Here is a 23,125-nt window from a genome sequence, read left to right as displayed (position 1 = left end):
ATTAACAGCAAGATTAGGATCTGAGCCTTAGGACCAAGAAACTTCTAAACTCATCCTTCTATCCTATGCCACCATCCCAGTTGTGAAGCCCAGTGGAGTCCACTTGAAATTGGTTCTGAGGTTCCAAGACTTCGGGAAGGCAATGTTCAAACCCATGAGGTAAGCACCAGCCTTCCTCACTTGTACTGTATACCTCATGCCCCCATTGGGGTGTTCTGCCTCAACAGCTTCTCCTACCACTTGAGAAAAATAGTACAAACACTCCAGGCCAGTCATTTAGAGTTTGGCATCTTTCATATAACTTCCCTTGAGCAAACAGCTATTAATCAAAATAACTAGGTGTTTTACTACAAATGAACATGATTCTTCATGTCTGTGGGATAGAAGACAAAGAAAACTTTAATGCCCACTGGTTCCCACTGTGGAGAGGCACAGGGGAAATGCAATTTATCCTTTCTTTTTCACAACTCAGAATGCACTTTCTTCTGATGGGATCCAAAGATGCCGACTTAACTGGATCCTCATCTTAGGAGGCAAGCAGGTAGACAACTTGGTATAGGAGAAAGGACTAGGAATGAAAAGATCTCAGTTCTACAACTGGCCAGCTACGCGATCTTGGACAAGTCGCTACGTTTTTAGACTTTAGTTTCATCTGCAAAGTGGGAGAGAAATGGACTAGATGATCTCTAAGGCCCCTTCCAGTTCTAGTATTCTATTACGAATTTGGGGCATGTTGGTCCCCAAAGACTGCTCACTGAATTGGAACTACATGCATCCTTCCCTTTTAAAATAGCAATCCTGCTTTTTTGTGTATTGATAAGGTTTTGATATGACTCTGGCAGCAGGATGGGAAGTTAGAGAGAGATTTTGTTGTGTTTTTCTTTTTTTTTCTTTTGCTTCTTGTTTGCAGTTTGCAAATCATTGTTTAAATGGTTTGTGTTACTTATTTACATAACATTTTATTTATATTTAAATTGCTTTTGTAGCTCTGCCTCAGTACCCCACCTTAGCTGGCAAAGTGAACTCAAAGACCGGTGTCCACATTTAATGTGCTCTTCATCTGTTAGTGATCATGGCCATATTCCAGCAATAGCATTCCTGTTTGTACATAGTTGTTTGTATGTTGTATCCCCCATTAGAATGTGAGCTCTTTGAGGTCAGAGACCATATTTTCACCAAGATGTATCCCCAGCACTGGGCAGAGCATTTTACACATATTATGCAATTAATAAATGCTTGTTGACTGACTGGCCTCCAGCCTCCCTAGAGGATTCATTCACAGACAGGTTGTCCCGTAGGAAGAACCCTGAAAAGATCGAGAAAAGAAACCGGTCCTCTCATCTCCTTCCTCTTCTCTGGAAGGCTCCTTAATGTAGTGGAAAGAATTTTGAATTTGGTGTCAGAGTCTAAATATCACTTTACCTCTGGGCGTCACTTTCTTCATCTGCAAAATGAAGAGATCGGACCAAATGAACTCTAAGTTTCCTTCCAACTCTGAATTCAGGATCCTATGAACCTTCCCAAGCCCTTATAAACCCATTCAAAACAAGCAGCTTCTTCTAGACTCAGATAGGATGAGGGAAAGAGAGATCATAATTTTTCATCAAAGTAAGGAAGTCTATTTCTACTGAGTTATCTCATTCTGTCTCATCTTTGTTCTCTTCTGCTCACATAGAGCTCCTGTCAACTATTTGAAGTCCATTCCTCAAATCCATTGAGGGTTATTTGGTTCTCTCAACTAATTCAGATTCTGTCTGTCCAAGAGCTTTTAATGATGAAATATAATGCCCATAAATATTATCTTGAACAAAGCACTGAGTTTGGAATCAGGAGACTTGGGTTCCAGTTCTGGCTAACTTGCTGATGCTAGGGGAGGGGGGACCTGAGTTCTAATTCTATCTCTGCTACTTCACTACTTGTGTGATCTTGGCCAAATAAGTCACATCACCGCCATGGTTCCTTTAGCTATCAAATATAGGGATTGAGCCTGTCCCCTCAATTCAACCAGCATTTAAGAAGCACTAATGTGTGGAAAACGTTGTGCTGGATATTGGTGGAGAAAGATTAAGTAAGAAAAAGTCCTTTGCATGGAGTTTATAGTCTAAGAACAGAGGTGTCAAACATGTGCCCTGCAGGCTGCATTGTGACCTACAACAAACACTCCCTACTGGCTTGAAATAGATTAAAATGTAATTAGAAAATATTTATTAAGATAAATAAAAACACAACAGAACAAAGATAATGTTGATATATGGTTTTCTACATTGATATGCAACCCACAAGGATCCTTATGTGTGGTTTAGTGTCCCCCGTTTCTCTGAGTTTGACTACACTGGTCTAGGATAAGGTACAGGATACATATATAATATTATAGGATGAGTGCATTGAGAGATAGCCCAAGAAGCATGGTCCAAAAGGGAAGGTTATTATTACTGAGGGGACTATGTAGAAGGCTACATGGAAGAGTCAGGATTTGAAAGATATACTAGAATTGAACAAGAAAAGGAGCTTGTGAAGTCATTTCTTACACAGGGAAGAGTAAACCAAAGTACAGTGATTGAAAGCATAGGCTGTGTACAGGGGACAGCAAATAGTCCAGTTTGGCTGAAGCATGGAAAACGTGGAAGAAATAATATAAGAATATCAGAAAAGTAGTAAAGCACCAGACTGTGGAGGGTCCTACTGAATGCCAGATGAAGGAACCTGAACCTCTCTCTGGGCCCAGTTTTCCATCTGTAAACTGGAGGTGGGATTAGAAGGGGAGTCATGACTGCTGAGGTCACTTCCAGCTCTGATATTCCAGGATTCCAGCATCTTGACTGTGTTATGAAGACAGATATCTATCATCACTCCCATGTATTATCCCAACTGATGCAGTGGTTTTAGGGAGTTAGAGAGGGCATTCCAGAAAAATTTCACAAGAAATTCAAGGCTGAAATTAATGGGCCTTTATTTGGCCCATTTTTGGTCTTTAGACCATGGCAGAAGGAAGACAAAGTCCATGATGGTACAGTGAGAGACTGTTCCCTGGAGTTGCTGTATGGTTACACCAAACTCTCGGCCCTCCTCCAAGTCTGAAGGGTAGGAGCTTTTGGATCTCGTTGTCATTCCAAGCATCAGGGAAGGCCATAGATGCAGACCAAAGCTAAGGATTTTATAAGGAGGGGTACAGGGTCTAGCTCAATTGGCTTCCCACTTCTGATGTCATAGGCAGGGAATCCCCCCCACCCCCCAGTGAAGCTAGAAGTTTATAACAAAGATGATTTCAGATATGGGGGGAGGGGGGAGTATGAGGAGGTGGAGTGACCACATCTAAAGCAAAGACTGCTTGTCAAATGAAAAACTGGGTCCAAAAACTAGAGAAACTTTCTGAACTACCATCCATATTGTTTCTGGACTACTATCCATACCAAAAAAGAAAAGTTTGTTGCTTTTTTAAAACCTTGGCCATACCATTCTTCCATGGCTTAAAGAGGGAATGAAGTACCCAGTATGTATGCCCAGATCATGACTCCTTGCTTCCTTCCAGACAGCAACGGGAGGAAGAGACACCTGAAGACTATTTCTACTTCATTGACTTTCAGAGGCACAATGCTGAGATTGCAGCTTTCCACCTGGACCGGTGGGTATCCTGAAGACCAAGTAGATGGTGTTGAGAGGAAGGTTGGCTATGACATTTCTGTGAATGGATCCTGGGCAGCCCTTCCTGTCTCAATGTGACCATGTGACATTTCTTCCTACTGATTTATTTCCTTTGCATTCCTACCATATATACTCGCCATCTCACTACATGTAGACAGAAGCATATGACACCACAGTTGGGGGTTGGGAATCTTCATCCTACTACTAACTTGCTTCCAGATTACCATACCAGTGTGTGGTAGTAAATAAAGTGCTCAAATTGGAATCAGTAAGAATTGGGTTCTAACTCAACCTCACATACCTACTAGTTTTATGATCCTAAGCAAGTTGCCTTACCTGAACTTTAGTTTCCTTAGCTAAATTATTTGAAGATAATTTATTATCCCCAGTAAAATGGGGATAATGATAGCATCCATTTCATGGGGTTATGAGGACCAACTAATTTAATGTATATAAAGTACTTTGCAAAATTTAAGGTTCTCTATGAGTGCTTAATTATTATTAGCAATATTTTTTTTCAAATTTAACTTCTCTGGCCCACAGTTCTCCTATCTTTGAATTGGGGAGAATGATTTCTGCTCTAAGCTATTGAGGTTTTTGGGAAATCAAATACAGTACATTGAAAATACTTTCCCAAGTTTCCTAGCTCCTTTTGGAGATGAAGAAATAATTCTCTAAAGTTCAGGCAGGAAGGTGACTGGTATGGCCAAGGGGAAATGATAAAGTAGGACCACTGTCCTACTCAATTTAAAACTGCAGAATCCATGGAGGACACCATCAGCTCTACCCCATGGTTACTCATTCACCAGTCTCTCCTGGCTAGGCATAGCAATGAATTTTGGAATTGGTTGGCTTGGGAAATGGTGTGTGTGTGTGTGTGTGTGTGTGTGTGTGTGTGTGTGTGTGTGTGTGTGTGTGTGTGTGATGTAGTTCAGAGATTCAGTATCCATTTCTTGAGCACCAATTATGTATAAATTGTTGTTCTAGGCCCTGGGGATAAAAAGATAGATAGACATAATTGCTGTACTCAAGGAGTAGTAACAGTGGTCACAGTAACAATAATAATGTAGGAGGAGTCTTCTGATTTGGAGTTCTATATATCAATAAAATCATAGATCAGCGCTAATAACAATAACTACAACAATTGACTTTTTTTTTAGTACTTACATACATAATGTCACTTTACCCTGTATTTACAATTACCCTGTAATTGTAATTGTTGTAATTGTAATTACTCTGTAATTGTGGACTAGGAAGGGACTGGGTATTATTATCTCCATTTTATGCATAAAAAAATTGAGATTCAAAGAGTCTAAGTGACTTGCTCATGGTCACACTGCTAGTAAATATCAACAGTAGGATTCAAATCTAGACTTCCATCTAACAACTGTTACAGGAAGCAGAAAGCGGTAGGTTCCATAAGAAAGGTTGGGGGAGGGGAAGGGACTTGTTGAAAGAACATATTAATGCCTACTCCCTCTCTTTCAGGATTCTGGATTTCCGTCGCGTTCCCCCAACTGTGGGGAGGTTGTTGAATGTCACCAAGGAAATTTTGGAGGTCACCAAGAATGAAATCCTGCAAAGCGTTTTCTTCGTCTCCCCAGGTAATAGAGCAAGAGCCTCCACGCCTTCTAAGGGACTAAGTATAGAGTAAATAAATGTGGAAATGGGGTCATGGTTATCATCTCAATGTCTTTAGTGCATGTACTGCGAGTTGTTTTTCTAGTGAAGAAGAGGGTTAGGGTTCAGCCTCACCCTAGCCCCTCATCTACTGACTAGTTTGGGATTGATAGGTGCCATCTCTGGCTAGGGAAGGATTGTTCTGGGTGTGTGATATTAACTGGCCTGCATAGATATTGAACCCACCATCTTAAGTATGTTTATGTCCTGCTGTCAGTAATCAAGCCAGTAGATGATGAATCTTCATATGCACATGGATGCTATAACAAGGAAAGCAAGAACACCCTGAGACTGAGGTCAATGTGTCCTTCCTCCCAGTGGAAGTTGTTATCAGTACTAGCACCCAGATTCCTGTTTAAATAAAAGTTGTGAAGATCAAATGACATAATTCTGGAAACCTTAAAAAATTATTTTGGTTAGGAAAAGAATTACTAAATTTAAGTTAGAAAAGACTTTAGAAATCATCTAGACCAACCCCTCCCCTTTTTACATATGAGGAAACTGAGGCTTAGAGAAAGTAGGTAACTTGTCCACGGTCCCTCTGCTAACATATGTCAGAGTTTTGAATCTGGATTTGAACCCAGGTCTCCCTGACAGGAGATTTAGTATTCTATCCACCACACCATGCTTGCTTCCTCTCCTGTATAAATGTGAACACCTCCCCCCCCAAAAAAAAATTGATCTTAGAGGGAAAAAAAAAAGTGTTTTAAGTAAAAACATGATTTCTTTGGTATAGGGAGCTCCCACTGAGAAACCCTCTTTAACTAGTGCAGATTTGCAATTGCTTGGCAACTTAATCTTTGAGAACCCTCAAAGATCTCAAAGTTACTTATTTTTTCACTGCTAAGGATCACGTAATTTATCAGAGGTGGGACTTGAACCAAGAAACTCTGAAGACAGCTCTCTATGCACTAAACTTGCACGTTGTCTTTCTTCACATCCTGTTTTTAAGGCAATCAGGATTAAGTGACTTGCCCAGGGTCACATAGCTACTAAGTACCTGAGGCTGGATTTGAACTCAGACCCTCCTGACTCCAGGGCCAGTGCTTTATCCACTATACCACCTAGCTGCCCCCTCCTCTTTTAATGTCTCCTCTTGCCAGTGTCTCATATTCGGAGTCACACCTGATTCAGGTCAGTCCAGTGACTCAGGCATGGGAATGGAGTTAAATGAAATTCTCATAGATCATATAACAGTTAACTAAAAGAAATTTACCTAACAGTAGCATGGAAAGGATATTCATCAAAGATGCAGCATTGGCTGACGGGGATGCAGGTCCCTCATCTATGTTCAACAGGGTGTGTCAACCAATACAGTAGTAAAGATTCCATCAAGTTTGAGGATGCTGACTCCTTGTAGACTGGACTTTTTATGCCTTAAGAGACCTAGAAGCTATGTTAAAGGTTCAAGCCTTAGTCTCCTGGTCCAATTAAGTTTGGAGAATGGTTTCTCTACCTTGTAAGGAAAAACTAGCTAGCCTAAATGACAAGAACTTTGCTCCTACCACACTTATTATGTCACAGCTTGAGCAGACTTCTCAGAGGTAGAGTACCAACTCCTCCAAATCCTACAATGCTAGAAAAGGTTTCACATATTAGCTGACTGACAAATTTCATGTCTGTTATCTGAAGACCAGTCTGGCTACATGAGGAAAAGCTCACCACCAGATGACTGATTGTTTTGTTTTGTTTTTTTGGTCACAGGAATTTGTGAAGAACATGAAACTGTAGATAGAGGGCTGATTTTGAGTCAGATAACCTGGGTTCAAATCCGAGCTTTAACATTTAACTACCCATATAATCTAGAGCGAGTCAGTCACTTCACCTCTCTGCGCTTCAGTTTCTTTATCTGAAAAATAAAGAGTTTGTACTAGATGATCTTTAAAGTCTTTCCAATTCTAAATTTATGGTTACCTGTTCTACTAAGGTATAAGAGGGTGGAGATATGCATGGTAATAGAAGTATTTACCACAGTCAAATCAGGGGTTCTTAAAGTATTCATAAGTTTCATTTATTTTTTTTTAACAAAAAAAGAAAACTTTAGTTTACTTAGCATGCACACCCCAAGCTGGAGAACGGAATTATTCCTTTTTTCCACCTGCTTTCCTCTTTTCTAATAGCTAATATTAGCTAGCATTTATGTGAAAAATTTGCAAAGCACTTTACACATGTTATCTTATTTGATAATACAGACAGATCTCAATTTATATAAGTGGACCCTCTGCAGGCTTCTACTAAAGTAATTTTTACATTATGCTAATTTGCCCAAGGATATGGAGAAGGGGAAGGAGAAAGTGGACCATAGGCCTGTGGAGGGAAGGGGTGGGCACATAGTTCAAAGACACATGGGGGCCAGGGACAGAGAAGCAAGAGCAGGAGGAAGAACACAGGGAGGAATTGCAGGGGACCTGGCCAGAACTGAGAGGAAGAATATAGTGCTGGGGAGGAGGGAAAGGCATGTGGGGGCCAGACACATGGGCAAATGGGCAGAGTGGAGCAAAAGTCTCCGAAGGTCTCAAGCCAAACCCCCATCTAGCATTCTGCTTTCACTTGGAGGGTTTTTTTCAGTTCTGGGGGTTTTTTTAGGGTATTTTGGGGGGGTAGGCTATGGAACACAGAGCCAAGGGGGAAGAGTGTGGAGAGAGAGAAAGCACAGCACTGTACAGTAAAGTTAACATAGGTAGTTTTTTGGAATGTGGATTTCTTTTGCAATTCTTCACATAAAGTATGTAATGTGAATTTATGTAAAACAAGAACTGTCCATATATGTAACTGTACTGAATTCGTGGTTTTCTGCAACTACAAAGACAGCGTACTACTAAACCCATCCTTTTGTTCCCACTTTCTCTCCTCCCCCATCATCTAGCCAGCAATGTGTGCTTCTTTGCTAAGTGTCCATACATGTGCAAGACCGAATATGCCGTCTGTGGCAACCCTCACCTGTTGGAGGGCTCCCTCTCAGCATTCCTGCCATCTCTCAACCTGGCCCCAAGACTGTCTGTGCCCAGCCCATGGATCCGATCTTACTCACTGGCAGGAAAAGAGGAGTAAGTCCCTACAGGAGCTGGGAATTTGCAGCAGATGGATGGAGTTAGCCCATTGGTCCCAATGATATAAGTATCATAGAGTACTGCGGTCCATGTCCTGGTTAGCAAAATGTAGACACCAAATGTAGGGCCCATGGCTAGGATTGTCTCTTACTTTCAAAAGCTGCCCCTAAGAGCCATCCCTTTCTCCTTAATAAATCAATCAATCAACATTTAGTAAGCATCTACTATGTGCTGTGACATTGCCTCAAGACTAGACTGGCTTATCACCCGCCTTAGTTCAGTGTCTACCCCTACCACCAAACCATAGTTATTCCTCAGTGGACCTATGGGGTCTTTCTTCTCCTTGCCCAACCTGCAACTATCTCACATCAGTTATCTTCCAGCGTTGCCACTAATTTGTGCCTCCCTCCCACATCTACTCTATCCATGCATTGACAGGCTGAAAGAGATTTATAACAGCTTCTCTAACTGACATGGTTTCTAGTCTATGCTCTAGACCAGGGTCTATTCTCAGCAAATAGATCCATAACCTCCTAAATAATCATCCTAAGTCTTTAGGAACTGACTCTTTGGCTATGCCTGAATAGACCATGTTTCACTGAGAAAATGCCATAAACCCAGAGGGAGATTAGTGGATCTAATGGGGAAGTGGGGGAAATAAAAGGGGCTCTGAGACCATCTCTGGACCTTCTTCTTTTCCTTAGGTGGGAAGTGAATCCACTGTATTGTGACTCAGTGAAGCAAACTTATCCTTATAATAGCAGCAACCGACTCCTCAACATCATCGACATGGCCATCTTTGACTTCTTAATAGGTAACATAAAATAATCACATTTAAACAGCATTTGAAGAAGCAGTATGGCATAGTGGATAGAGGACTAGCATTGGAGTCAGAAAGATCCAGGTTCAAGTGATGCCCGACACATACTTAGTTGTGTAAGCATGGTCAAATTGTTTAACCTCTCAATAACAGGGCAACTCTTTCAAATTACAAATTATACAAAAGTTGCTGACATTGAGTTTCCAGATTAGGAATTCCCTAAACCAATGAAATCACAGATCTGAGCCAAATATGTGTGTACATGTATGTACAATATATGCATAAATGTGTGTATGTGTATATGTGTATGCTGCAAATGTATGTACCCACATGTGTGTATATGTGTGTGTGTATGTATGTATGTATGTATGTATGTATGTGTGTATGTATGTGTATGTAAAGTTAGGGTGACAATACCTGCCCTGTCTACCTTATACTGTTGTTGGGATCACATAGGGGCATTGTTTATAATGTACTCTTTAACCATAGGCATTCAAATTCTACTACAGAGAGCACAACTCCAATGGGCTGGCCACACTGTTTGAATGCCAAATGTATGCTTGCCAAAAAGACTATTTTGTGGGAGAACTCACACAAGGCAAGTGCTCACATGGTGGTCAGAAAAAGCAATATAAGGACACTCTCAAGGTCCTTCTTAAGAACTTTAGAATTAACTGCATGACAAGGAAGACACTGGTACAGGACCACCCAACATGGCAAGCTCTTCATCAGAGAAGGTGCTGTCCTCTATGAGCAAAACAGAATTGAAGCAGCTCAAAAGAAATGTGAAATGAGCAAATTCAGAGAATCCATCCCAAATGTTCACATGGACTATTTGTGCCTGACCTGTGGTAGAGCATTCCGAGCTCGTATTGATCTGATCAGCCACAGTCGGACACATTGCCGCTTGACTCTAACATACTGATTTCATTTTGGTCCTTTTTGAGAACGAAGGACAACCGCCAATCAACTTTTAAGTGTAAAGTATCTGTGTGTGTGTGTGTGTGTGTGTGTGTGTGTGTGTATATATATATATACATATATATATATACATATATATACGTATATATATACATATATATATATATACACACACACACACACAACACTTTATATTATATAAACATAAATATTTTACATGTATAAAAACACTTTATATGTGTGTGTGTGTGTGTGTATATATATATATATATATATATATGCATATACATGTGTGCATATGTAAAGTATTTTATATAGGTAATACTTTACAATGCATTACAAACATTGCCCCATCTGAGCCCAACAACCTTATTAAGCAGACAGGGCAGGTATTGTCATCCCCATTTTACAAAGAAAGAAACTTTGGAGTCAGGAGGACCTGAGTTCAAATCCAGCCACAGACACTTAACACTAGCTATGTGACCTGGGGCAAGTCACTTAACCCCGACTGCCTCATCAAAAAAAAGAAAGAAAGAAACTGAGGCTGAGAGGGATTAAATGATTGGTCCAAGGTCATACAGCTAGTACAGATGCCAGGCATTAAACCAAGGTTTTCTGACTCCAAGTCCAGCATCCTTCCTGCTGCCTCTCAAGTAACTCACTCTTGGGTCTAGGGTAGACCTGCTATGCTGCTGACTTGCAGTATGACCTTGGGTAAGTTACTGAGCATATCTAAGCCTCATCACATAACACTACCCCTCCATGTAACATGGGGATCATAACCTCCATCTCTACTTTGTCATTCGATAGGTTATAAAGCCGCCAGAAAATAGAATTCAATGCACTCTATGATCTTTGGGGAATTTTTTTTTTTAATTTAAAAAGCATGGCAGAAATCCAAAGTTATTCACATATGTTCACAGTAACAGGGATCTACTCCTTCCTGCCCATATGTCACCAAACTGAGGGTCCTTGAACCTCCCAGGTGTGAATAAAAAAAAAAAAGAAAAAGGATAATGATGCTCAGCCCACCTCCCTCAAAGGGTAAAACTAGATCCTGAATGTGAAGGTATTTTGAAGATCAGAAAGGGTGACATCCACAGGTGGTGTTAAAAAATGCAGAGTGTGAGTCAAGACCAAGTTCACATGCAAAAGAAGCTAAGCCTCTGTCCTATTATTGTTGCATCTCCATTTCCTCCCTAGGCTCTGCATAGGTACCCAAAGTGGGTGATACCACCTCCCGGAAGGTGCTAGAACGATCCAGGGGGTGGTAGTAACCTTGGGTGCATTGAATAAAATTAAGGTAGCATACGGAAGGAAGGAAAAAAATTTGGGGGCATTAAATAAAATTAAGGTAGCATAAGGAAGGAAGAAAATTTTGAAAAACGGTTCGTACGTTTCATCTGTTGTGTAACCGAGTTACGAGTCGTTACATTATTTTCCAAATAAACACATAAAATGCAAGCTATAACGGGTCAGTGGTCAAGTCCGCCAACAGGTCTTAACAAGCAAATGTTGGCAGGCAATCATGGTGTCACATTGTTGGGAAGTCCAGCATGCATCGGCAGGAATATGTGCACGTAATGACTTAAGATACAATACTGTATGGTTACATGACACAATATTGTGTCATCAGAATTTCAATGCAGGAAAAAACCGACAAATTTACAATAAATTATTAAATTTAAGAAGCATCATTTTTTAAAAAAAATTATTTTTTAAATGACGCAGTTTGTTTTTTTAACTATTAAAAGGGTTAAAGAAAGTAGATTTCCAGGGAGGAGCTAAGTGTTTTGTTTTTTTTTTTAAAAAAGAGGGTGGTAAGCCAAATAAGTTTGGGAACCTCTGCTCCAGAATCACAGGAAAAAATAGGAGATGTAAGTGAGTAGGATTATTAGATTTGGAACTGAGACAATAAACATCATGCAGCCTGACCCCTTCATTTTCCAGAAGAAAAAACTGAGATCCAGGGTGGTAACTTATTTGCCCAAGGTCAAGAGGTAGACATGAGGGTGAAGACATGCTGTTAACCTTCATGGGACCAAGTACCAAGCAATCAGGCAGCCAGCCAAAAGGAGTAAGGCTCAAACCTGTATCTCATTTTTATTCCATGCCACAAATTGACTTTCCAAGGACTTTTGTGTCTGCTGAAGGTAGGCCCTTGTGTTCTTTTAGCTGAAGAAACCAGAGAAGGTAGAAAGAAATGACCCAGTATGATGGAGGGATATTTTTGTTGACTGGTAAAAACCTAGTCGATTATATGGTACCCCACAGTTTCAGGCCTTTCATAAAACAGCCTGTATTCTGGATCACCTCTAGCTGGGCTGCCCTGCAGCTGCCCTTGTGAACAACCTCAGGATCTCTCATCTCATTGCCTGGACTCAGTTCTATACCCCTGGGTTGTGTCAAACTGCAGTTCTTGGAGCTGCTATTTGCCCTTCTTCATCATTAAGAGGAATGAGAGTTCAGGAGTCTGTTTCTTCCCTTTCCATATAGGAAACATGGACCGTCACCACTATGAAATGTTCACCAAGTTTGGTGATGATGGGTTCCTCATTCACCTGGATAATGCCAGAGGGTAAGAGATGTCCCTTCCATCTGGTCCCTTCTATCACCAAAAGAAAAATCCTCTTCTCTGCTCCACACCAAAATATACCCTCAAACAATTCTTAGAATTCCCTAAGTCCCACCAGAGAAAGGCCAATGCATTTGTGTGCTCTTCCCCGACACCCACCCTATGGGTTACCATTCACTAGAAGCTTTGCAACTTTACAGTAACTCCATAATCTAATAAACATATTTTTCTGGTATTAAAAATATTCCATTTATAAGAATATTTTAGAGTCTGTTTTGGTTCCTATATGGCAGCTTACCTTTACAATCCCTAAGGCTCAGGCTCAGAGACGGACTTTGCTCATCCCATTTACCCTTTCCTCACTCCCTTTTTTCTCATTCCCTTCTTTCTTCACAAGTTCTTTGGAGAAAGGAACAAGTATTGTCCCTCCAACCTGTGAAGTCTAATTTCCCCAAGAGGTGGGAGGTGGGTATGGGCTTCTAATTACTATTTTCATTGTAAAACTCTGTAAGTTAGTTAAACTCTCATAGATTTCTGTATTTCTCACTCCCTTGGTTTGTTTTTTTTTTCAATAACCAGATGGGAATTGCCTTTTAATTTCAGTGGGTACAGTTTCTGTTCAAGATTAGTCCCCAACAACTTGGTCATTTGGATATCCTGACTCATGTTTCAATCTTTTCTTGATAATAAAAGCAAGGACCAAGAAGTCACATAATTTGGTCACTGATTTTTTTCCCCTGGTGTGTCAATTTAGAAAAGGTGGGGGAGAAGAGGTGCAATGGATAGAGCACCGGCCCTAAAGCTTGGAGGACCTGAGTCCAAACCTGACCTCAGACCAAACACTTGACACTTACTAGCTGTGTGACCCTGAGCAAGTCACTTAACCTTGACTGCCTCTTAAAAAGAAAAAGCTGAGGGAAAAAAGGGTGGGAAGAGGTAAAATATTTCTATCATGATGTCATGTCCCCAGAAAATCCTAATTCACCCACAATATCTTCTCTTAGGTTCGGGCGACATTCCCATGACGAGCTCTCCATCCTCTCACCCCTCTCCCAGTGTTGCATGTAAGTTTTCTTTCATCCTCCAAGCAGTTAAGCACTGTAACAGGTGACCAGAAGGCCTCTGAAACCCAGAATTTATTTTTATGGATCTGGACAGAGCATAGAGCAAATGAACTCAGTGTCCCTTCCTGCCTTTCCCTTCTGTGACTGATCAGAAACACTTTATATCACTAGTAGTCACTTTTTGTAAAGTGCTTAGCACAGTGCCTAGCACACAGTAGGCACTACGTAAATGATGTTATTACTATAGTTAGTTCTTTAGAACAATCACCTACTTTAAGGACACCAAGAAAACTTTTAATGTCAACAAGTTCACTGCTTTTCCCAGCATTAAAAATCAGGTCAAAAGCATTGCTCTTTTAGTCCTAAACAACTGCCCTAAATTAAATTCTTCAAAAAGGTGATTGGAGTCAAATTAGAAGAAAGTTCTGACAGGTTTTGCCTGACCACTATTTCTTTGGATAATATCTACTTTGTATCCACAAAAAACCATCCTCCCTTCAGCTCCCTTCAGTTAAAAAAATTATTCATATACCTAGCAAAACTCCCTCATTTCCAGCTGACTTTTCAAATAAGTAATCAAAGTCCTTGATCAAGTTTATTTGCTAAGTTAAATCTTCATCCATCTTCATACCACTACCTCTACCCTCACTTTACTCTCCATCTTTCTGGATAGGCAGTTCCTATTTGTGGATCAGAGGGAAAATCAGGGCCAGGTAACTGAAATTCCAGCAAGCCCAGGAACCAAGGAATATACGCCCTTCAAAGATCCCTCCCTGCCCAGTATCTTGTGAATAGGAATAATGTAGGAGAAAATGTGTTCCTCCCCATGCCAGCAACCCAAGCTACTAGGAATAAGGAGGCTCATGGAGCTCAACCTTGGGAGTTTTAAGCTCCAATGGGCTATGTTGATTCGGTGTCCAGTGTCACTGTTTGGTATTAATATCATAAGACCCAGAAATGGGGGGGGGGCTACCAGGTTACCTAAGGAAGGGCAAAGCAGTACTTAATGGAAATGGAGGTCAGAGCTCCTGTGCCTATTAGTGGTAGGACTGGGCCTGTGAGTAGCCCCTGCATTTCCAGCCTCGGTAACATTGGGAGAACCAGTCTTTAAAAAACACATAAGATGCAAAAGCTGGACTCAACATTTCACCTACTCTACATCTCTTCCCATACTAAGTCACCTTGGAATGTTCCTGGGTACTAAAGCCCACTGTGAATTTGGTTTGAGTTTAGTAGTTGCTAACATTATAGCAACGGGGTAAGCACATACATACATTGTCTAGTACAGAAGTTCCTAACCTGGGGATCCATGAACTTCTAAAAAGTGTTTTAATCATTGCTTTTGATATAACTGGTTTCCTTTTAAGCACCTTATTCTGAGAAAAGGTAACATAAGCTTCAACAGACTGCCAAAGAGGTCCATGACATAAAAAAGGTTAAGAACTTTTGGTCTGGTATTTTTATCTGCAACATTCAAAAGACCAGGGATTTCTTTTAGGGCAAGAACAAAAAATTGGGCAAAGGTCCTGAAAATCTGGGTAAGCTTTACATTTGTCCTATCTTCTCCTTTTTCTTAGTTTTCACCAGAATGTGTCTTGGGAGAGGGGAGTCTCTAAGAGCATTTTTCAGGCAGATGAGCTAGTGTGAATACTGAAATTAAAGAAAAAAAACCTTTTGCTTGTTTGCCCCCTCACCCATAATTCCTTGTCATTTCAGGATAAAAAAGAAAACACTGTTGCACCTGCAGCTGCTGGCCCATCCAGACTACAGGCTGAGTGATGTGATGAGGGAGTCCCTTCAAGAAGACCAACTCTCTCCTGTCCTCACAGAGCCCCACCTTCTTGCCCTGGATAGGAGGCTACAAATCATCCTAAAGACAGTGGAAGGATGCATAGGGATTCACGGAGAGCAGAATGTTGTAGCCACTGAACCATCAGAACTTTTAGCCCCAAACTCTGACCAAGTAGATCTGGCAAGCTAGGGTCTGGAGGTAAAAGTGAAAACATCAAATTTAAGAAAAGGTCCCAGGAGACAGGCAGTGGACTAATTATCAGTTTCACCTATTGCTTCCATTGCTGGTCCATGCTGAGACATCACAGTCTCAGAAAAGCTGTCAGGAGCTCAAATGACTCCAAGACAACAACAAAAGCCTCCTGATCCTGAACTTCATTCTTTGAAGCAATACTTCTATGGCAAGCTGCTGCCCTGTTTTCCCTAGACAGCAGGAACTCGATAAAGCTCACAATAACGTCCCTTGGGCTAACATGGCATGAACCCAGGAGGAGAAATGGCTCTAAATCAGTTATCCTCATGTGGAGGTTTTGAGAGTTTTGACACTTGACTCCTGGGTAAGGGAATTAACTCAAAAAAGAGGCTTTGAATAAAAAGACAACAAATTAAGTGTACACTTACTCCCTCAGATTCTAGTTTTGATTCTGGCAATGATAAAAAAAAATTATGCTTTGCCCAACTTTAATAAAAATTCATAGGATACCGGAGGCAGGCTAAAATAAAAAGTTGGTGAAGTAGAGCCATCCAAGTATAGTATGACTTTAGGTTCTTTACCCTCCTTCCCACCATTAGAGCTCAATTGAAATACAGTGATACCATTTGCATTCCAAAGACACACTTTATCAGAAGCTTTGTTAGCAGAGGCAGAGATAACAACAGTTACAGAGAGCTTTAAAGTTTGCAAATAGCATCACATACATTTAACCTCACAACAACCCTGTGAGGTAGGTTTAAAATACAGTTAAGAATCTTTCTGGACGTCAGAAAAGGGAAAAGTACATTATTTTAGACAGTATTTAATGCTGAATATTCCAAAAGACAAAATATGTACGAGAGCCTTGGGATACAAGAAGGAAAGAAATGGAGCTAACTCAGGCACGAACAGCGAAAGGTTGAGTCTGATAGAAAAACAGTGGTGGATTATATGTTCCTTTGTTCCTAGCAGCTCCCAGTAGATTTTCATTAGCCATAGATGAGTTAGTCCCTAAAATTCTTCTCAGAGAGACTAACTGATCATGTCCCCCCCAACCACCCTAATGACCTAAACTGGGTTTATCTTCAGGGTGGGCCTGCAAGACAAATACACATACTGTGATTTCCTAAATACCTCTATACCCACTTTCTGAAGCCTGAAATTCTTTTAACAAGGGGTTAGTCTCATTCCAGAAATAAAGACTTAAAATGCAATTGCTTAAGTTGAAGTACCACACTGACATCTATCCTAAAGTGAAATCACTTGACAAATGAGACTAACAAATTCTTTTCCTGTTTTGACAGGCTATTAAGAAAGCATGTAGGATGATTCTAGATGCTTAAAGGGTTTTCCTATCTAGGCCCTGAAAGGCAGAGCTGAAAGAAGACTAAAGACAAACTTTTTTGAGGAATGTCACAACTTTTCTAGTGTGAGCCATTACCTTCAACTGTCAAAACAAGGTGTGTGAGGGGGTACTTTTTCCTTGCACACACAACTTAGGAGTCTGTCACAAGTCAATACTGCTTCATGCTATTCATCAAGGTTTCTTTTATTTTTACTCTAGCCATATTAATTTTAAAATAGCTTCATTCTGAGAATTTGAGATATTACTGTTCTGCACAAGGCTTCCTAGTTCATTAGCCATCATTCCTATTTTTATCTCATCTGCATGCTTTAGGAAACAGGACAATCAAAAGAAATACTAAACAGTAGGTACAGGAAAGGTCCAGTTTCAAGGGACAGAAGCTATTCTTCAGCTAAGGGGTCACAGTGCTAGAACCTCAGACTAGCACAGCCCTATTACAGCCTTAAAATGAGTCACTTAACTGCTACAAATAGACAAATATTCACAAATTTGGCTAGTTTTCAAGCACCAAAGGCAGTTTGTTGCCTCTACAGGGAGAGAGATGGGGCAGAACAGAGGCAGTACGACAACCTTAATAAACTAACATTTTAATGCTTTCAGAAAGTAAGGGGAAGAATTTTTTTCCCCCAATCCTGCGTTTTCCCCCCTTCCTTTTTGTCTCTGGACTCACAAAATCCTTAGAAGCACTAGAGGTGGTCCAGGAAATGGTAAGTTGAACTAAGAATTTAAATTTGGCTGCGCAGGGTACTGAACACCTTTTTCTTCATCCTTGATATTCCAATATACTTTCTGACCAAAATTCAAAGGGAAAGAGGTGGGCTTTGCTTTCATTCATCAAAAATATCAGAAAACCAAAAGTACCATTCTTAGAACTAACTTCCAACATGTGCATTTTGAGTGATTTCTGGTTGACAAACTCCTGCTTAACTTCCTGTGAATTAACACATTTCCTTCTCTAAATAAAACCTTCTTCATGGTCTTCCTGCCAAAAAACTGAATACCAAACAGGGCCGTGTAGGGGAAAGAATGAGAACTAGTTTCAGCTTGAGGGTATAACTTGTTAAGTTCAAAGGAGCTTTAGGAACAAAAATAGTGACAAAAATTAAAGTTCTCCATCTAGTGGTAGCTTTTTGTTTCTTAACTCAGAAAGTCGTTTAAGCTTTCTACAAAAAAATGCACAGGTAGGAACTGCTTTACAAGATGAATTGAGTTGGATTTATTAGTGATTTAACTTTAGGGTGGGCTAACGATAAGGTCACAGACCTGAAGTCAAGAAAACAATTTTAGCTATGTATGTACATCAAAGCTGGTTATCGTGGAAAATATTCTGCGATAGGAGAGAAAAAAAACACAAATCACCTTCTTATCCTCAGGTCTACAGACTCCCAACAGCTTTTATGACACAAGTTTTGGAGAGTGTAATAAGGAGCTCTCTAGACAGGAATTCCTCAGTGTCACTTTAATTCATCTAGAAATACACTGGGAATTTTTTTTTTGGTCCAGACCTGTGACTTCATTGGTGTAGGTATAGGGAACTAACTCACTTTACCAATGCAAATAGGCAATTGCACTGTAATTTATAGTCTTAAAGACTTATTAAGGGGCACATAGGCAATATTTATCAGAGGTGGGACTTAAATCCAGGCCTTTCTGATTCTGAGGGTCCTCTATATATATCACACAATACTAGGAAAAATGGGAAAAAACAGCACTTTTAGTTATGAATTTACAGTTTGGGGTACAAAATGCTTCTATTTTTAAAATTCAGTTTAAAATCACAAAATCATGTCAAGAAAACTGTAGCAATATGATGTTGGTGAAAATTCAATAAATATTTACTGAGCTCCTACTATATGCAAGGCACCATGGGGGATACAAAAAGGAGTAAGACACAGACTCTGCCCTGGAAAAGGAAAGCTCAAACTTGAGCTATCATTTTAGCACTCTGCTTTGGCAAAGGGCACACGTAACTAGGGATCCACCCAAACGAACTGCTGTTGAGCTGGATTCTCTTTTGGCTGTATCTATTTTGTCCATGGCCCCCAAAACAATACTGAACGTGTTTAAGCTGTTTGCCTTGGAAAGCAACATAAATGAAAAAAATGTTTCCTGACAACATCTGAATACACTAGCCTTAAGTTCCATTACATTGGGAGGATAGATAAATACATTCACATGAACTAAACTGCTGTGTATATTAACAAGCTACAAGTCTTCTGCCTATGGTCAGACATCTGAAGAGTGACCAACTGGAAGCTAAGCTAAAGTGAAGATAAATATAAAGCTAAGCAATGTGTCAAGCTGTAATTAATTACACTAAATTAATATGCTGACTCAGGAACTAGTTTTTCCTAAAGAAGTCTAGGAAAAAAAGCTCAAAGGTATTAACCTTTTGCCTTCAGAGTGGAAAAAACTGTTCTTGCTCTGGAGGTCCCTTTCCAGCTTTAAGATGCTATGATTAATGTAGTCTGTCCAAGACTGACAGGCACAGTACTCTCTTGCAGCAAATTTATCATCAAAATATATTTCAGATCCATTCTTTGGTTGGTAAAGACTGAAATGGGTCTCTCTGAAACTAAATTCTTCTTAGTATATTAACATAGCCCTACCCTTCATTAACTTCTAATTATAATCATTTCTGTTTGTTTAGATGAAAGATTATTGAAGGGGGGGAAGATGATTATATTTAATAATTTAAATCATTTTTATTTGCTTAATCTGCCATTAGGACAATCTTTACCAAAGCAATAGAATATATTAGGATATACAGTATACGGACTGATAGATAACAATACAAAAATGGTCCACTGGTCATCTACTGTTTGCTTTCTAGGGATGTAGCTAAATGGAGCTTTTAAAAAATGAGTTCTAAAGGCCTGAATGTTAGCTACAGTAACTATGCCAATTGTGGTTTCTCACACATATTTAAACTGCACACAATGCTAGCACTGATTAATATTTAACCTAGACTTAGCTTATCTTAAAATCTTTTAGGTAAAGCTACAAAAGGAGTAAAAACCGCAAGTTAAAAGACTCAGCAGGGAAACTTAATTAGGATGCAAGCATTATTATATTTTTCTAAATAGGTATAGCTACATGTATATAGATCTATACAAATATATACTGGAAAGTGTGCATTTCTGTGGCATTCTAAACTCATTTAGGTACATTTCTGACACATTGCTATGGATCAGTCTTTACAGTAACTAATGTAAGAAGAAAAACCAAGATACAGATAAAAAAAAATAATTTTTTAAATTGAAAATAAAAGAGATACTCATACATGAAGGTAATTACTGGAAACCTTCACTCAACATTCTTTTGAAAAACAGAAATATTTATACATGGTGACTTTTTACCTTCCCATTTTACAGCCGACACAGTCTGAAAACCACTTAAATTTTAGAACAAAACATGCCATGATCAATGTAAATACCCAGGAAAAAAACAGAAAGCATTATTAAAGCCTGCTGCATAACAAACACAAAAATGCTTGTTCTTACTCCCAGGTTCAACTTCCCTCTATAAGATTACAATGAAAATGAAACCATAAAATTGCTTACATTATGAAACTGGAATTTTGTTTTAAAAAAACTGCTGAGAATCATTGACATACTTAGAATAATATAACAAAGCTGGTAAATATTGAAATATGTTAAAGACTCAGAAAAGTTTTACTTAAAATAAAAATTGTCATAGAACTTTAGGTGGAAAGGGAAAGGAAGCCTGACATAGCATTTTACATAAACTTAAAAACACACACACACACACTCCCAACCTAGCATTACTTCTGGTTAACACAGAAGAAAAAAAATTAAATCATATGTATTTCCAGGGACAGGAAAAGGTACCTGACACCTGATCCACCTCACAGTCCCATTAGCCAACGCACCTCCATTAATCCATGGTGACAGGTTTTCCACATGTACACACTCCCAGTCAAACCCATCTCCTGGAATCAGGCAGAGAACCTTATACAAAAGTCAAATGAAGGATATGCAAGAAGGAAAGGCTACAAGGTGAGAACAGAAAGACTATCTATCTCAAATTCTTTTACTGAGTCCAATGCCTGACACTTAATATTTGGCACTAACTGGGTAAATAGAGGATTCATTCTATAATTCGTGAATCATTGGACAAATGTAAGTTTAACATTAGTCCAGTTTGCAAATGGCAGCTGGAAACATATCAAGCAGAAAAGCTTTTTCTATAAATTAGGAAGTTACATCAGTATCTAGTGTGAATGGAAGCAATTAAGCATGACAATCAAAAAATCTGGTGGTTTTTAAGAAACCAAACATATTAAATCATTTGGAAACCAGCAGACAATAGGCACATTTCCGCTATCACTAACCTACCATTTGACTATAAGCAAATGCCTCTCCATTGCACTGAGAATTAAGAGTACCCATGCATTTTTTAAACTTTAGAGAAGCTTGGTAAGGAGTCATTTGTTTAATGAAAAACAGCAGATTATGACCACATAAAATACGCTTATAATAATTGGAAATGTTTCATTTTTTAAAATTTTTCCACTGTTATATTCTTATTCTATGGCAATTCATTTGGTGCTGGGATCTGCCATCACCAAAAGGCATGGCACTCACTGCCAAAAGTTGAACACTAACACTGCACAAAGAGAAGCAGTAACAGCAATGTCTCCATATAACTATTTATTTAACTGGACAAAGAGCACTTCAACTAATGCTCCAAATTAAAAATGGTGCAATGAAAGCAACTTTTTTCTTTTTTTGTTATATAAACAGACAGAAAGCCACAATAACAATGGCCATGAGGTGCTGCAAATGAGGAAAAGGACTGGTGAAGCATGGGCTCAAGCAGGGGGAGCCACCTTTCAGACAGACAGCGAGACAAAGCTGTTATACTGCTGGATGTTGCGTTTGAGGATGTCTGAGCAGGGACCAAGAACACGTTCAAATCGGGGTCGGTCCAGTTTAACACATTTCAAGGGGCCACGAGCAACCACTGTGGCAGCTCGTGGACGATTCATCAAAAGTGCAATTTCACCTGGAAGGAAGAAAAGAGAAAATGAGAGCAGGCTAACATCAACCACTTTGAACATCAGCCTTTTCCTAGGCCAGGAGTTCTTAAACTGGGGTCCATGAACTTGTTCTTTAAACATTTTGATAACTACATTTCAATATATCTGATTTCCTAAGTCCTATGTATTTTACGTATTTAAAAACATTCTGAGAAAGAATCCATGATAAGAACTCCTATCCTAGGAGATTACTGCTAAACTAGGAATAGGGATGAACCTATGATTTCATTAGTCTAGGAAGCTCCCAGTGAGAACCTTCCTCTAACAATGAAGGTCAGAACCTTCTAGGCAACTTTTAGTGTTAGTTGCTCAGAATCACAGAGCTAGCATGTGTTGGAGGTGGGTCTTAAACCCAGGTCTTCCTGGCTCCAAAGCTACGTATTCATCCAGCCTCTCTGCTGATTATAGCAAGAAACAGAATAATTAGAAGGAGGAAAGGAGGTGATAAGCATCACAGTGTGCCTAAGGCACTGTGCTAAGGGTTTCTTACAATTACTATCTCATATGATCCTTGTCACAAACCTGTGACATAGATGCTATTATTATCCCCACTTTACAGTTGAGGAAACTGAGGCAAACAGAGGTTAAGTGACTTGCCCAGAGTTACATATCTAGGAAGTGTCTGCAGCCAGATTTGAACTTAGGTCTTCCTTACTCCAAGTCTAGCACTCTATCCACTGTACCACCTAGCTACTAATGAACATATTTCAATCATTTCTTAATTACAACTGAAAAAAAAAAGAAACAGAAGGCAAAGATATCCTAGTATCAGACAACTGACTTGCAGTTCTTGTTTATGTAACTTATTTACCAAAGTGGTCTAGAACAAGAACCCTCAAGTGCTGTTATGCTTTCCTGAAAGTCAAGAAAATCTATAGCAAAAGCTGCTCCTCTTGGAGGCACAAGAGAAGAAAAGCCCCAATGGAAGATTATACCTTCTCATGGAAAGGTGAAGTACAGA

The 23,125-nt window shown here is 39.6% G+C and overlaps 2 protein-coding genes across 4 annotated transcripts in view; one reads left to right on the top strand and one right to left on the bottom strand.

Annotated features, from left to right (window-relative positions):
• FAM20A (FAM20A golgi associated secretory pathway pseudokinase) overlaps positions 1-22,131 on the top strand; it is a 66,540-nt gene extending 44,409 nt beyond the window's left edge. The window contains exons 4-11 of the mRNA XM_021000870.2: positions 81-159; positions 3,530-3,622; positions 5,131-5,246; positions 8,189-8,369; positions 9,077-9,186; positions 12,610-12,691; positions 13,693-13,752; positions 15,469-22,131. Of these exons, the coding sequence (XP_020856529.1) occupies positions 81-159; positions 3,530-3,622; positions 5,131-5,246; positions 8,189-8,369; positions 9,077-9,186; positions 12,610-12,691; positions 13,693-13,752; positions 15,469-15,733 (986 nt within the window). The 3' untranslated portion in view covers positions 15,734-22,131. The remainder of the gene's footprint in view (positions 1-80; positions 160-3,529; positions 3,623-5,130; positions 5,247-8,188; positions 8,370-9,076; positions 9,187-12,609; positions 12,692-13,692; positions 13,753-15,468) is intronic.
• Positions 16,362-23,125, bottom strand: part of PRKAR1A (protein kinase cAMP-dependent type I regulatory subunit alpha) — a 27,619-nt gene continuing 20,855 nt past the window's right edge. For all 3 annotated transcript variants that reach the window (XM_021000871.2, XM_021000873.2, XM_021000872.2), the window contains exon 11: positions 16,362-22,130. In XM_021000871.2, coding sequence (XP_020856530.1) covers positions 21,958-22,130 — 173 coding nt within the window. In that variant the 3' untranslated portion in view covers positions 16,362-21,957. The remainder of the gene's footprint in view (positions 22,131-23,125) is intronic.

The sequence above is a fragment of the Phascolarctos cinereus genome, unplaced genomic scaffold (genome assembly GCF_003287225.1).
Source record: "Phascolarctos cinereus isolate Bilbo 61053 unplaced genomic scaffold, phaCin_HiC Scaffold_5;HRSCAF=322, whole genome shotgun sequence".
Lineage (NCBI taxonomy): Eukaryota > Metazoa > Chordata > Mammalia > Diprotodontia > Phascolarctidae > Phascolarctos > Phascolarctos cinereus.
This window is presented reverse-complemented; position numbering and strand designations above follow the sequence as displayed.